The sequence below is a fragment of the Cucurbita moschata genome, unplaced genomic scaffold (genome assembly GCF_002738365.1).
Source record: "Cucurbita moschata cultivar Rifu unplaced genomic scaffold, Cmos_1.0 Cmo_Scf00049, whole genome shotgun sequence".
NCBI classification, from domain to species: domain Eukaryota; kingdom Viridiplantae; phylum Streptophyta; class Magnoliopsida; order Cucurbitales; family Cucurbitaceae; genus Cucurbita; species Cucurbita moschata.
Window position 1 is genome coordinate 760,011 of NW_019268565.1, and position 15,172 is coordinate 775,182.

The 15,172-nt window shown below is 37.3% G+C and overlaps 1 protein-coding gene across 1 annotated transcript; it reads left to right on the plus strand.

Moving 5' to 3' along the window:
• Window positions 1-538: 538 nt before the first annotated feature.
• LOC111435558 (exosome complex component RRP43) lies at window positions 539-11,565 on the plus strand. Its single transcript, XM_023072972.1, has 9 exons — window positions 539-772; window positions 1,201-1,378; window positions 1,548-1,597; window positions 1,675-1,744; window positions 1,846-1,951; window positions 3,498-3,564; window positions 3,804-3,879; window positions 10,163-10,461; window positions 11,285-11,565. Exons 2-9 carry the CDS (start codon window positions 1,216-1,218, stop codon window positions 11,366-11,368), a joined length of 915 nt encoding a protein of 304 aa, XP_022928740.1. The 5' UTR covers window positions 539-772; window positions 1,201-1,215; the 3' UTR covers window positions 11,369-11,565.
• The last annotated feature ends 3,607 nt before the right edge of the window (window positions 11,566-15,172 follow it).

The window sequence follows — 15,172 nt, forward strand, 5'->3', positions numbered from 1 at the left end:
CCCGCGTCATCGGACGTTGACGTTACTTGCCTTTTTTTTTTCTCCGTTGGATTCTCTTCTCAATTCTCATTTCTTTGCTCGACCTCGTCTCTGTGTTTCTCGTCGGACGTCATCACTAACTGTCTCTCCGCTTTGTTCCACTTTCGTCAGACTTATCTGCTCTGTGTTTGTCATTAGACTTCTCCATTCATCCCTCCCATTATTTCACAGCCCAAACCCAACTCGAAAATTTTGGGTCGGGTTGTAAAATTTTTTGGGTTGGATTACAACTCGAACTTTTGAATTGGTCCAAAATTGGGTTACTAATACCACAACTTATTTTCACAGGGATCGGGGCAAGGACTTCCGGCAAAGAACTCGCACCAATCAAGTTCCCCCTCGAGATTTTTTTCTATCGTATGTATTTAAAAAAAAAATAAAAAAAAAAATAATTCTTACAATATAATTTATATTAAAAAAATATAAAATATCATAATAAATCATTTTAATCAATTTTATGTTTGTTAATTTCCCTTTATACCCTTGTCTTTACCTCCTCAATCTTCATCTCCTCCGTCATAGCAACGGGCAGTCTTTTCGTTCTTCATTTTTTCTGAAACGTCCTACCTTTCTTGCGCTCATCCCTCCGATTACCAGCTACTGCACCCCAACCCGCACGCCGCTGTCTCAGCCGCCTGAAAAGCTCGCCGCTGCTACCCCCCGTGTCACGCTCTCTCGTCTCTTTGCGCAATCAGTGCTACTTATAGGCTTCAGCTCCTAACCGCCGCCACTGGTGAGATCTCTGTCAGCCCCTATGTCTAAGGATTTGAGTTTTTGTTTGTTTTTTTTGTCTATTTTGTTTCTTTGATTGATTCTGTTCGTCCACGAAGGATAAGTTCTAAAGAAGCATTTAATTTTGTTGATTTCTTCTTCAACAAATGTTCAATGTATCCGGAGGAAAACATAAAACCAAAATGCGTCAGGAGTTTGCTTGAATGGTTCTGAGTTTTGTCGAATACAGAAAAAAAAAAAAAAAAAATTATCTATGCTAATGAAATGGTGTAGCGAGGCTTAAATTTATTGCTCGAATATAGAAGAAGCGGTCTCCAATGGCGGTAGAATTCTATAAAAATCTTTCCAAATCCTCGACCGATTTGGAATGGAGTTTTTTTTTAAAGCTAGATTTCTAATCAAAACTGGTTTCCAATTTCTGAGAAACAGATAAGAGTACAAACAATGGGACTGCCAAATGCTGCTTCTGGGGACTTGTCGTCGGAAATGGAGGTTGATGCTTTTAGAAGACTCTTTCCAATTCAGTTTTTTGAGCGTCATCTCGCTGAATCAATACGTCCTGATGGAAGAGCACTGGGAAAAGCTAGAGATACAACCATTGCTCTTGGTTAGTTGTAAGCTTGGATTTTGAGAAAATTGCCATTTCCTACCATTTCCAGCTTTTGTTTATCATCTCGAGTTTGCTCGATTCATTTTGACTCTCAAAACTGAATTTGGGTATTGTCTATTCATTTTGACTCTCAAAACTGAATTTGGGTATTGTCTATTCATTTAAGGACCAGTATCATCTGCGAACGGATCAGCCCTGGCTAAGGTTGGTTCTACGGTAAGTGCCTTCACATTTAACCTTTTCATATGTGCTGGGATTTTGTGACGGTTTATTCTTAATTTTATATAGTGCAGACAATGTTGGCTGCTATTAAAATGGAGGTAATGACGCCTTCCATAGAGTCACCGGATGAGGGTTGCATAGGTTTGTCATTGTCAACAGCTAGATATTTTTGCTCCTTGTTTATCATAAACCTTATGATAACATGCTATACATCTTTGTGATATTGGGTCTATCTTTTCCAGCTGTCGATTTCCACATGCCCCCCATATGCTCTCCAATTGTTAGGCCTGGGAGACCAGCTGAAGCAGCACCTGTGATTTCAAAGCAGTTATCTGACACTATTTCAAGGTACTATTTCACATTTCTTGCAGTTCTACTTTGATCTATTGCAATTTGCAGATGATATTTTTCTGTTAAGTGTGGATGGAAATCAAGCTTTAAAAAGTATTTTGAATGCTATTGAAGTGTTTGAGATGCCTTTTCTCACTTTAAATTTAGAGAAAAGAGAGATTTTGTATGAAGGGTCTCAATAATCTTAGTTAAACACAGCAGCAGGATTTATACAAGGAATCGTGGCAAGTCTTGAGGCAGTTTCAAACATGATCTGCACTACAAGATTCAGGCTAGTGGGAAAATTATAACAGAAGAACTAACCCCACTAACTCAGAAAATAATAAATTCAATGAACAAATATAAAGCACAAGGCTGGACAATGAATGCTGTCTTTGCAGTTAATTGAACGACGCTGAAGTCTGATCTGATGAAGCTAGTGTAACGGTACCATTTGGGCTGAGATTCTAACATTCTCCTTTGGAGTGGGCGCTCTTGGACCAAACTTGGAAATGCCTCTTTGGGGAATCTGACTTTTAAGGACTCCTGGAAATGAATCATAGATAAATCCAGGTGCAATAATTCAATATGGAAGAATTTATTTCTCTCTTGGTGTGGAATATTATCTCTTGTTCAATCGGTACCCTCTATTATTCCCCAACATCATGTTTTTCTTTTCAGAATGCCTTCCAATATTGCTGATATTCTATAAAAGATCATTAGAGTCTTTTTAGACAGCAGTGACAGGGTAAAGGAAACCATTTGGTAAATTGGAAAATAACTTGCCTCCCTTTTGCCCCTGGTGACTCGTGGATTTGAAACTAGAGAAGTAGAAATATTTACCTCATGACTAAGTGCCTTTGTAGGTTTCCATAAGAGAGGGAGGCTCTTTGGACAGTATAAAATTGTGATGAGAGACTATGACCCCTTCATAATTGGGGTTGGAGAGAAAGTGATTTAAGTATAAACTATAAAAACATCTCTCATGCTGTTTACTAAACAAACAAGGCTCTTTTGGGGAGCAAAATGACACACTTCGGACCTCTGCTGGACCCCTTTCGCCTTTATTCCTGCTAACAGCAAAGGCAAGACTCTTTTGCAAGGCTAGAATGGTGAACAAAACTATTGGTTACTCAACGTGAAAGAGAAGTTCAGAGACACTGAAGTAGAAGAGCGGATATCCCTTATGGATGTTCTGGTTCGTGTGGTTCTTAGGGAGGGGATGATATTTTGCAATGTTCTCTTGATGGGTCATTAAGCTACTTCACTTTTCATTTTTTTTTTTTGGGAAAAAAAATTAATTTCAACCCTCAACTCTAAAAATTGTTAATGCATAATTTTCACGTGTAAACTACTTTAGATGCATGATAAGTTCTCTGTCTTCATTTTAAATTTTCTTAAAGGACTTACCTATTGCAAACTATTCTGCATGCGATATTGTGTTTCTCATTATTTTAGAAGTGATAGAAATCTGGCAAGAGGAATGCAATACACTTTTTTGATTTCTGCAATTTCCTTCAAATCTTTCTAACTAATCAAGAAACTGATGATGTGAATTCTTTAGTTCTGGGATGATTGATCTGAGAGAACTATCTCTTGTTAAAGGAAAAGCTGCGTGGATGGCATACTTGGTATGTATTTTAAAGTCATGCATTGTCAATGTATTTTTATGCTAGAAGTATCTTAGTGTTTGAAGTGAGGTGCCTTTACCGATGTACCTGTATACTTTGCTTCTGAAATTTGTTCACTTGCATCATCCTTACTCTTATTGGACATTTTGTCTCTATAGCCTGATTTTTGGTCAGAATGCAGCTTTATTATTGTGGTTAATTATTTTAAATGAAATAGCAACTTGATATGCATTCCACAGGATATTTACTGTTTGGATGCCGACGGATCTCTATTCGATGCTGCACTTCTTTCTGCAGCTGCTGCATTTTCTCACTGTGAGGTTTCAGGCTCTCAACTTGTTCATAACTTGATATATTTCTGCATAATTTTGTAGGTGTTATGGTTATGGCAGTAATGCTGGTTATAATGGGACATTTGTCCTCCACTAACATTAAGGATAGTTTTTCAGATCATAGATTGATACTTTCTGCTTTTAATCCTTTACATCTCAGATTTTTTTCCCTCTTTAGATTTCGTTTGTTGTTATTAAAATCTATAGGGGGCATTAAGTAATCATGTCCTGAAGTAAACTACCATATTATCAAGAGGAGGTCGTTTTGATGCTTGTAATTTGGTGTTTTCTTGTATTTCATTGTATTATATGTATCTTTTCCTTAGGCCTTTGCAAGTTGTCTCTTTTCCTTATGCCTTCACAAGTGAGTTTGGATTCGGAACGTATGATGATAATTTTTTTTTTTTTTTTTTGGGAAGGGATGAGGGTGGTACAATCAACCAATTGGTTAGATGGAACTTAGTGTCACTAAATCTCAAGATGATGGAGGTCTAGGAATTGGAGCTTTAAAATGAAGAAATACGGCACTCATTCTCAAGTGGGGTTGGAGATTTATAAATGAACCTCGTTCCTTTTGGAGAAAGGTGATTGTTAGTATACATGGGTATAACTCCTTTGGTTGGAATACGGCTGGAAGAAATTGGATGAGTTTTAAGAACCCTTGGATTAGTATTCCTAAAGTTTGGAAGCAGGTGGATTCTCTGTGAAATCTTTGTCTAAGCATTTAGGAGCTTTTTCACCTTTACGAAAGGAGATTTTTGTGGCTTTATGGAAATCCAATGTACCAAGAGAATAAACATCCTTATATGGATTATCTTACTAGGCAATCTTAATAATACTTTCAGTGCTTCATCAAAAAAGTTTTCCTTAATCATCTCTCATGCCTTCTGTGTTTGCCCGATATGTTGCCTTAACCATGTGTTTTTGTTTTTATTTTTATTTTAGTTACTCTCAGTTTTGTTAACAAATGTTTGATACTTGTCTGACATGTGTCGGACACAGACATGCTAGCCAAACTAAAGTGTTCATGCTTTTATAAGGATTCCCCTTACTTTGATATCACATTAAACAAAATAAGGTTATATGGAGTATCCCCACCGATTTGAGATGGTGGTGATCTCCTTTACTATGATCTACCAACCACACATTCACACACAAGATAGCCCTTAAAGTGCAGAGACAAAATAATTATATACTAACAACTGTGCTAACGGCTACTAAGAGGTTGGTGATGATTTTCCCTTTTTGCCCCTCTTACTATATATATTTTTTACTATTGCGGATCTCACATTACTGCTTGGGGTGGGAGGCCACCTTGTCTTAACCTGACATAGAGGTAGCATGTGGCTTGAGTATTTTAAGAAATATTCAGTAAGTGACCCCACTATTGGTGGTTAAATGCAAGAACATGCAAATGTAATGACGGGACCTATCATATCAATCTCTTTTCCTACGGGACTATCCTAATGGGCAGCTTGGATGTGTACCTTATACTCTACACATAGCCCATACATGCGAGTATGGGCTCACCAGACAATTCGCACACTGCTGGGCCCCTTTTCTTGTCGAGCGAGCCTTTTCTGGTAGCTCCTTATGCCGGACACCCATTAGAATTAGTAACCGTCACAACAACATTATGTAAAATACAATGATACTTCACCTGCCTAGTGGTGTACGCGTCCGTACCCTCGTGATGGAATAGGGGTATCCCCCAATGCATGTGCACATGAGGTCCCAATATTTTTCCGTTTTCAACATTATTAAATATAACTCCGCTATCATTTCTCATTTAGATCATATCATATCGATTCTCATTTTTTAGTCCTCATATCATATCATTTCTCTATCATACATAATTCTAATGGGGTTATCTTTCATGTCATTTATATCATGGTGTATACACACAATTTAGGAAACATGACATAATGTTCTATGCTTTTAACATAACATTTCATCATATACATATCATACCATTTCTTTTAACATACACTTCGCCTAACTAAGTCAGTGTGCCCATTGCTTGGGTCTCCAGAAACACCTTAGATAAGGTTCCAAACTCTTGTTGACGATCTAAGTTTGCTCATCAGTCTGTGGGTGGTAGGCTTTGTTGCGTTATAGTTGGGGGACTTGAAGCGTGAAGGATTCAACTAAAAGTTGCTGATGAATACCTTGTCTCTGTCAGACACTATGGATCGAGGAAAACCAAGGAGCTTGACTATCGATTCGTGAAGAGAGAGATAATTGTCTTCGTGGTACAAGGATGGTTTAACATCAAGAAATAGGCATGTTTAGGCACTCCACCAGAATTAGAATTGTGTCATTCCTGTTAGATCAGGGAAGACCTTCAGTGCAATCCATGGTGAATTCCTTTTAGATTTTATCAGGAATGGGTAGTTGTAGTAAGAGTCCCGTTGGTGACATGGCCATCGTTTTGTTCCATTGGCAAATTCCACATTTCTCCATGTATTTCTTTACATCCCTCTTCATTCCTTGTTAGTTCACAAGAATCCTGAGTGCCTCCCCCTAATCGAGTCATGATACGTATGAAGCACCGCTGGTATGGTTTGGTATACAACCATTTTTTTCCTTATTGAGAAGAGTATTTAGGTGAATTGAAAACTTGTGGTGGATGACAGGATCATTCTCAATGTCTGAACAGATACAACAAAGATGTTCATCCTCACTGATTTCTTTCTCGACAATTTCAAGATCTAGTATGGTTGGAGTTGTTAAGTTTGCTAAATGAACTGTGGGTGGCCATACATGAAAGAGAATCTGCTACTTTATTCTTGAGGTTTGGCTTGCATTGGATCTCAAAGTCATGGTCTAGCAGTTTCAAGACCCACTTTAGATACTTCCGCTGAATTATCTTCTATTCTATCAAGTATTTCAATGAATGCTGGTCTATCTTCACAATAAAATGGTGTTCTGAACTGCCATAACCATGGTCATCAGTTCTCGCTCATATTTCGATTTGGCTTGTGCTTGTGCCAATGAAGTATGACTAAAATAGGCAATCGAATGGTGACAACCCTTAGACTTGTCCCTTAGGCATCCATTTCCACCACGAAATGATTACATAATCAGGGAGAGCCATCATAGGCAGTGTGACCACAGCTTGCTCTAGAGATTTTAAGGCCTGAAAGGCTTCATCACTTCATCCAAAGGCAATGTTTCTTGACATATGGTGTAATGGGCAATGCAACCATATTTGGGTATGAACGTCAATAGTAACTGGTTAGCCCTAGGAAACCTCTCAGTTCTCGAACATTCACTGGTTGAGACCCTTTAATTTTCTAACATTTTCAGAGCCAACTTCTACACCTTTCACAAAGACCAAATGTCCTAAATAATTGGTTCGATCCCGTGCAAACTTACACTTCTTCAAGTTGGCCAACAAGGAACTGTCACACATAGTATTCAAAATCACCGTCAAGTGTGTCACATGAGTCTCCAAGTTAGTGTTGTAAATCATAATATTGTAAAAAAAGCACAAGAACAAATCTTCTTAGGAAAGGGTTAAATGCTTGGATCATAGCGGCTAGGATGTGGCTGGAGCATTTTGTTAGGCCAAATGGCATCCAAATGGCATCACTAAGAACTCATGGTAGCCTTCAAGTGTCTTAAATGCAGTTTTAAGAATGCCTGATTTGTAAATCGAAATATGATGATACCCTGACCTCAAATCAAGTTTCGAATATACTCTGGACCTGCGTAGTTCATCAAACAACTCTTCAATGACTTGGATTGGGAACTTGTCTAAAAGTGTAGTTTCCTTCTAAGTTCTGTAATCTATCAAGACCTTCCACCTTCGTTGTTACTACAAGACTAGGCTTGAATAGGGGCTAGTACTTGGCTTAATGATTCCAGTCGTAAGCATCTTGTTATCTCATCTTTCTAGACCACTTGGTAGTGATATGGGTGCACATTGATCAGCTCGTAGCCTTCCTTCAATTGAATACGGTGATCTAGATCGCGCCTCGGGGGAATTTGGGATGTTGATTGGAAAACATCGGTGTAGCCCGTCTAGAGCTTGTCCACTTCACTAGGAAGATTTGAAGGGGGGATTGCGTTTAGGAAATTAAAATCTTCAACTTGTTCTATTATCTTCTTAGAGCTCCACGTGGAAGGGCCACGCTGTTTCCATGACCGTTTGAGACTCTCTATCAAAGCTTCTTTTTGGGTAAGAGAAGGGTCATCCTCGATCAGGATCCTTGAATCCCCAATTCTGATGGCTAATGCCAGGCCCTTGTTGTCAACCTTAGGCAATCCTAGTGTTTGGAGCCATTGCATTCCTTATAATATCAGATTGATCCCTTTAGTTCCAGAGGTATACGATTTAATCATTAGACTTGCAATAGAAACCACGAGTCCCGTGCATACTCCCTTACCTCTCATTGCTGTTCTTACCCCCTTAATAACCCCATAATTGGTCATTTCAAAGACGAGCATTTTGATCTTGATGATAGATGAAATTGTGTGTAGTATCGCAATCAACAAAGACAATTACCTTTGCATGCTCGGTTCACCCCACTATCTTGATGGTGCCTGGATTGGATAATCTCCTCAATAGCATTTAAGACAACTCTACTACTTTGATCATGGTTTATTCTAGCTTGTCGTTCCTAGAATCGATGTCCATTTCTTAAGCTCCTGTATCATCATGCACAACTAATAGCTCGAGTTATTTGCTCTTGCATTTATGGCCTATGGAGCATTTCTCATCACATCTATAACAAATGGCCTTTTCACATTATGATTTTATCTTTAACGTCTATCAATTGTTAGCAATGTATGTCTTTTTGTGAGCTGCGCTGAAGGTCGGATGGGGTTGGGCTCTATTGTTTTAGGTGGGATTTTGGCTGGGGTATCAAATTAATTAATACTTGCACCCGTGTAAGTCCTTCAATTTGTATTCTCTTGGAGTGGTTTCCCTTTTTTTCTTGGGTTCAGGTTCTGAGACTAATCGATGGCCAATGCTGCAATGGCGCATCGAGTTTCCTTTGTGGCTTGCCTTTGTTCTTTGGTGGTGTTTAAAGTACTAGTCGATATTCTTGTGTTTCTGTTGTAACCTTCTGTTCCACTGATTGAACATTCGTGCAATGATGTCATTTTCTTAATTGTCTAGTTTATCTCTGGTAGCCTCTGTGTCTCTTCTCTCACCTTGTTTCTAGTTCTCTTAGACTCCTCCAAATGTTCCTGAAGGTGTTCTCAAGCCATCTTTCCTAGATGACACGCAAAATACCAGAAACCCCAAAAGCTTGGAAGCTCGTATGTTATTTTCCAAAAGCTAGGCAACTTATTACTTTCTGCTGCTAATTCATTTTTGTTGGCTGGAATTTCCTTTTGATAGTCTCGCTGATCGTCTTTCTGCTTTGTTGGTTGGTTCTTGAATTTGGTGGCTTTTCTTTGGAGGTTTTTTTTTCTTTGGCGTTGTTGGTTGGCTTTGGTTCCTTGTGTCACAATTGTACTCTTACTCTTGTGGCAGCAGGACAACGATTGTGCAGCACTTGTTCTATCCCGGCGAACAAGTCAGTCATACGAAAGTCGGACTTTGTGAACAATCTTAGTGTATGATTAAGTCTCAGGTCACGTTTGAAAGAAATATTTTATAAAGTGTGAGTGAGGAAATGTGTTGAAAACAATTTGAAAGAAATCAATGTTATAAGCTAAAAGCAAATAAGTAACGACGACTTTGATAGCATATAACTTGGGTAGGAAAAATTGACTAGTCACATCCCCCTATAGTACATTTTGGGGCATTTTAGCATTTACGGGTCTATACATGATTTTAGAGACTGGTCATACACTCTCATATTGATTTTTACTCCTCTATAGGGCTCCAGGGTTTAGAGTGTGTCTCGCACCCAACAGGCTAGGGTGTTGAGGGATGAACTAGTCCCTGTCCTTTGTTTCTCACTTCTTTTGGAAAATTCATGACTGCCATGATTTATGCTGGAAATATTTGATGGGCATAAGCATAATCCGAATTAAGTAGCCTCATTGGAGTCTTTATGTAACAACTTTGGTTTTGTATAAAACTATTTATCCTCCCTTCAGCAACTGGTGTTATCTTTTGTTTATCCAGCATACCGGTGATTAATTGTTATTTTATCATTTGAAAGTCCTTATCATTGCTCTTAGAAAGCTGAACAATGTTAATATTCTTGTTTGTTGACTTGGTAGTTTATAGTACTTTAAAACGATTGGTACCCATTTTCTCTGTTGAGCCATATTTTAAACTTCTTCCCGGTTTAATTTCCTAGTGCAAATCCCTTTTGTGGCTCTAAATGACGATGGAAAAGTAGTATTTGTCTCTGAGGAAGAAGGGGGAGAAAACTTTGAGAAGGAAGCTGTCAATAAAGAGAAAAGGAAACTGAAATTGAACTCCCTTCCTTTCTCATTAACATGCCTACTCCACAAGAATTACATCTTGGCTGACCCTACTGCGGAGGAGGAGTCTGTCATGGAAACTATTGTAACCGTGGTCTTGGATTCATCTGGTCAACTAGTGTCCTTCTACAAACCGGGTGGATCTGTGCTTGCCTATACATCAGCTGTTCAGGTTGGTCTCTCTTTCTCTGGCATGTTTATTAATGGAATCTAATTCGTTAGAGAATGGATTAGTTCCCTGGATTTCTTCATCCTTCACATTTTTTGTTTGCAAAGTTTGGTCAAGCTAGTTGGATTTTCAATATGATGTTGGATTATAAAAATAATAATGTTTGATTTTTTAAAAAACATTATTGAAAATTCTAAAAATGTTTAAGAACACCTAATCACAGTAGAGGAAACAAGCTTTTAATTTACTCAATAAATAATGAATTGACTTGATGATTTGTATTATCATCATTACCATCTTTACTTTTCAAGAAACACTTCCTTTGATTTGTGAAAAAGTTATAATATCATCCAAGCCCAAAAGCTTCTCTGGTTTGCTTATCTTGCCTTAGGATGCATATTCTTTATAAGTAAGATATTTTGGAAGTGATTTGGTAAGGAACTCGAAAAATAATTAATTGACTTGATGGTTATATTAATATTAATTCTCGTCATCATTGTTTGTAATATCATCCAATTCCAAAAGTTTATCTTGGTTTAGTACGCATCTTTATGTAAACTGATATTTTTACTCTAGAGTACGAACATCTTTGAGAGTGATTTTGAAATGGTTAAACTTATTTTTATCAAATTCAAAATCACTCAAAAACATGATTTAAATTTTTTACGGTAAGAAAATTGTGTTCAAAAGTGTAAAATTAAACATTAAATGGATTTTGAATGATTAAAGTCATCTTGATGAAAATGATTTTAACTGTTTCAAAATACTTTAATTGGTATATCATGATTTACGTGCTCTAATCCGTATGGGGATGGCGTGCTTGCAGGATTGTGTTGCACTGACGAGACAAAGATCAAAAGAACTACAGATGATTTTGGATGAAGCAATTTCTGGTATGGAAATTGACTAAGTTTTAGGGAGGCCTTCTATATTTTTTTTTTCCTGGTTTAATGAATGAAAAGCTGAATGGTTTGTAGGCTTCCAATTATATACTTAGTTTGGTTGTCTAAAGAATTTTGGTGATGATATTTGTTTTCCCTGGAGATCGTTTTTCTTAGAATTTGGTCTCAGGAATCAATTTTGGTGCAGGGGTCGGATTTCTACATTCAAATATCTCTCTATTACTAATTGAACTTCATTTCTCGCTTTTTATTTGCATCAACTTGATAACAATGGAATGGAACCTGACTGATAGGCAAATAGAAGTTTACATTATGATAGAAAACATAGGGATGCCATATGCTCTGCCAAAAATTGTCTACTTTTTCTTGTTCTATTGCATGTATGTGGGACTCTAATGATATATTCAATATATCTTACTAGAAACAAGTTCAAGAAAGAAAGGTGCGTATATATTCTATTTTTCTGATGGTTTATATATATATATATATATATATATATATATCTATATAGAATGAAGGCCCGTACGAGACGCGACGTTAGCACTCCCCAAAAAAAAGAATTGACTGATCAAACGCAGGCGGACTGCTCTACATTCAACCACGCCACTTGATTGGACCTCCTGTATGGCTGGCCGAGGAGGGATTTGAACCCCCGACACTGTGGTTCGTAGCCACGTGCTCTTTTGATTTCTTTGACTATTTGCCTTTCTCTTTCGCTTCCCCTTTTTCAGACGCTGATACCTTAACCTTTGACCTGGCTGTTACGGATTCGACCACGGAAGTCCAGAAATGATGGCAAATCAAGTGGCGTGGCTGAATGTAGAGCAGTCCACCTGCGTTTGATCAGTCGATTCTTTTTTTTTGGGAGTGTTAACATCGAGTGTCGTATGGACCTTCATTCTTTACAGGACAAAGTAGCGCCTTCGTGCATATATATATATATATATATATATATAAAGTGAATATAGCATGGTGTACGTGTCTGTACAAATCATATTGCAGAAGCATCCTGTACTCATGACATACAATATGTATGAGGTCTTGTAATTACAAATCATACTTTCATTCTCCTTGTGACATAACTCTCTTATGAGACATGCATATATATATATATATATATATATAACATATGTTTCATCATTATCATACTTGGCTCATCGATGTCTCATAGACATAAAATGAATGTGGTGTCATAACATACACAGGTTGATATAAGGAAGTATATGCATCACATATATTCATAACATAGCATAGTCATAACTTAGCATGTCATAACATAACATATAGGGAATGGCCATAGGGTACGTGTCATACATACAATACTCAAGTCCATCAAATCTCGAAGGCGTTCCAACAATCAGCCCACTTGGTTGACTTAAGTTGAAGTTATTAAATACTTTTGGGGCTAGCCCGATCTTGCTCCTTGAAGTCCAACTCTACTTATGGAGTCCCGTGACATCATGTATTTATGACATCCCTATGAAAATTAATTCCCCGAACTTTGTTGTGAATTATTATAAATTGGGACAATTGATTATGATCTTACCACCTTTATTCCAAGATTAAAATATTCATATTAGAAGGTTCAATATCTATGAAAAGTATCCATCAACAATTCTTTATTTTTGTTATATGGTATAAATATCAATGAAATATAAAAACACGAGAAATAATGACCAATACGAACACTAAGATTTATCACCTATTTAAGAAGTGTATGATACTTGTTTATACCGATTTTTGATTTCCACAATGTTTTGAAACATATGTATCGATATATATATATAGACACACACACAAGAATATGAACTTTTCTCAACACCAAAAAAACATTAGAAAAAGTCGAAAAGAACGTTACAAAATACATTTTTGACGAAAACTCTCATTGGCATCCACGTCAATAGAACCTCGTCGAGAGAGGTTTTGTTTATGCCAACCAAAACAAATTGTCTCTCAATGTTGTATGCAGTATATGTGTAGTAACATTAGTTTTTCTTCTAAAATAAGATCGTTACTACGAGCAATACCATAATTGGTTCAAGGAAAAAACTTATAAAATTCATTTTAAGTTTAAAATTTTGATGAACTTCCATATTCATAAATAGTGCAAATGTGGTGAAAACATGGTTAAAAAAATAAGGTTTAAACGTCTTCTTAAGAAATTTTATACGGTCTCCTTAGCATGTGTCATCAACCATGCATTAACCTCTTTATCTTTACCTGAAAAAGTATAATACTCAACAAGTGAACTCACTATTCGGGTTGAAAAATGTATTCATATATAAAATGTATCATGATTCGAGAGACCTAATTTTCATGATTGTTCCTCGGGCTCTACTTTTAGTTTTGGGTAGGATTGTACGCATACTACTTTTCTACCCAAAGTTTAGCATGTGTGAATGAGCCCACTAGGCGGGCTCATTAACGTACCCTCTAGACATGACTACAAGTTCGTACATAACATGTTGTAGAAGTAATCTGTGATCATATGACATTCAACATGCACGAGGCCCTGCATTAAAAATAGTGGTTCAATGAGATGATACACACAATAATTCCAAACTTCTCGTGTCGTAAATTCCTTTCTAGACGTACATACATATTCATGACATTGCATTCATGTTTATCATATGTGATATATCATGGTGTCTCACAAGACATAAACATGACCATATCAACATAGAATTAAATTTTAGAGAGTAGCCTTGAGCGAGCATCAAGGGGTTGTAGTAACCAAATAAGTGGCTCTACTATCGGCTCGGTTGGAAGAATCACCTTATGTATGATGACACATACCCAGTGGCCCGTACACGTGTCATGTGTTTGATATGATGTATTATGATGATATGTTATGTTATATGATGTGATATGTTCTGGTGATATGATATATTATAATGATGTAATATGTTATGATACATTATGATGATATCTCATCTTACGATAATATGTATAATGTCATGTTGCACTATGACATGAATATGCTTGGTAATGAAATGTATGACATGCTACGACATGTATGGTAATAAAGAGTTTTCTGATGCACAACCCCTAAGTAATGTTATGAAAACTTATACATGTATATTACCTAGGGTAATATTTGAGAAATGTATGTGGTTGTGCTGTATGAATGGTTTAAGATGAAAAGTATAGGGTCCTCATGCATACTATATGTTCACATGCATCGAGATACTTCCCGTTTTATGATGAGTACAGACGCGTACATTATGATGATGATTATCATACTTGACATGGTACACGACAGTTGTTGTACCTCTGGACTATACACCCAATACTAGCCCGACCATGCAGGGTTAGGGGGTTTGCGAGCTTGCCTGGTGGGGCCCACGCTCGTACGTATAGGTCGTGTGTAAGTTCTTTGTCTAGATCGAGTGTGTAAGTTGTAATTGTTTGGAACCATGACCCGTTTATTTCTCCTTACATCTTCTCTCTTTTGTTGTTCTTCATGTTCTTTGTGAAGATCTAGTGTGTAAGTTGTAATTATTCGGAACCATGACCCTCCACAATAGTATGATATTGTCCACTTTGAGTATAAAGTCTCGTATATTTACTTTTGGTTTCCCCAAAAGGCCTCATACCAATGGAGCTGTATTCTTTACTTATAAACCCACGATCGTCCCCTTAATTAGCCAATGTGAGACTCCCTCTCAACAATCATCCTCTCGAGCAAAGTACACCATAGAGCCTCCCTCGAGGCCTATGAAGCCCTCGATCAACCTCCCCTTAATCAAGGCTTGACTTCTTTCTTTGGAGCTCTCGAACAAAATACACTTTTTGTTCGACACTTGACTCAC

What these genes read in the sequence shown, in the direction of transcription:
- LOC111435558 (XM_023072972.1), top strand. Translation starts at nt 1,216, where the DNA reads ATGGGACTGCCAAATGCTGCTTCTGGGGACTTGTCGTCGGAAATGGAG. An exon ending in AGATACAACCATTGCTCTTG is followed by an intron (nt 1,379 to 1,547) that starts GTTAGTTGTAAG and finishes TATTCATTTAAG; the next exon opens with GACCAGTATCATCTGCGAAC. An exon ending in AGCTGCTGCATTTTCTCACT is followed by an intron (nt 3,880 to 10,162) that starts GTGAGGTTTCAG and finishes TTAATTTCCTAG; the next exon opens with TGCAAATCCCTTTTGTGGCT.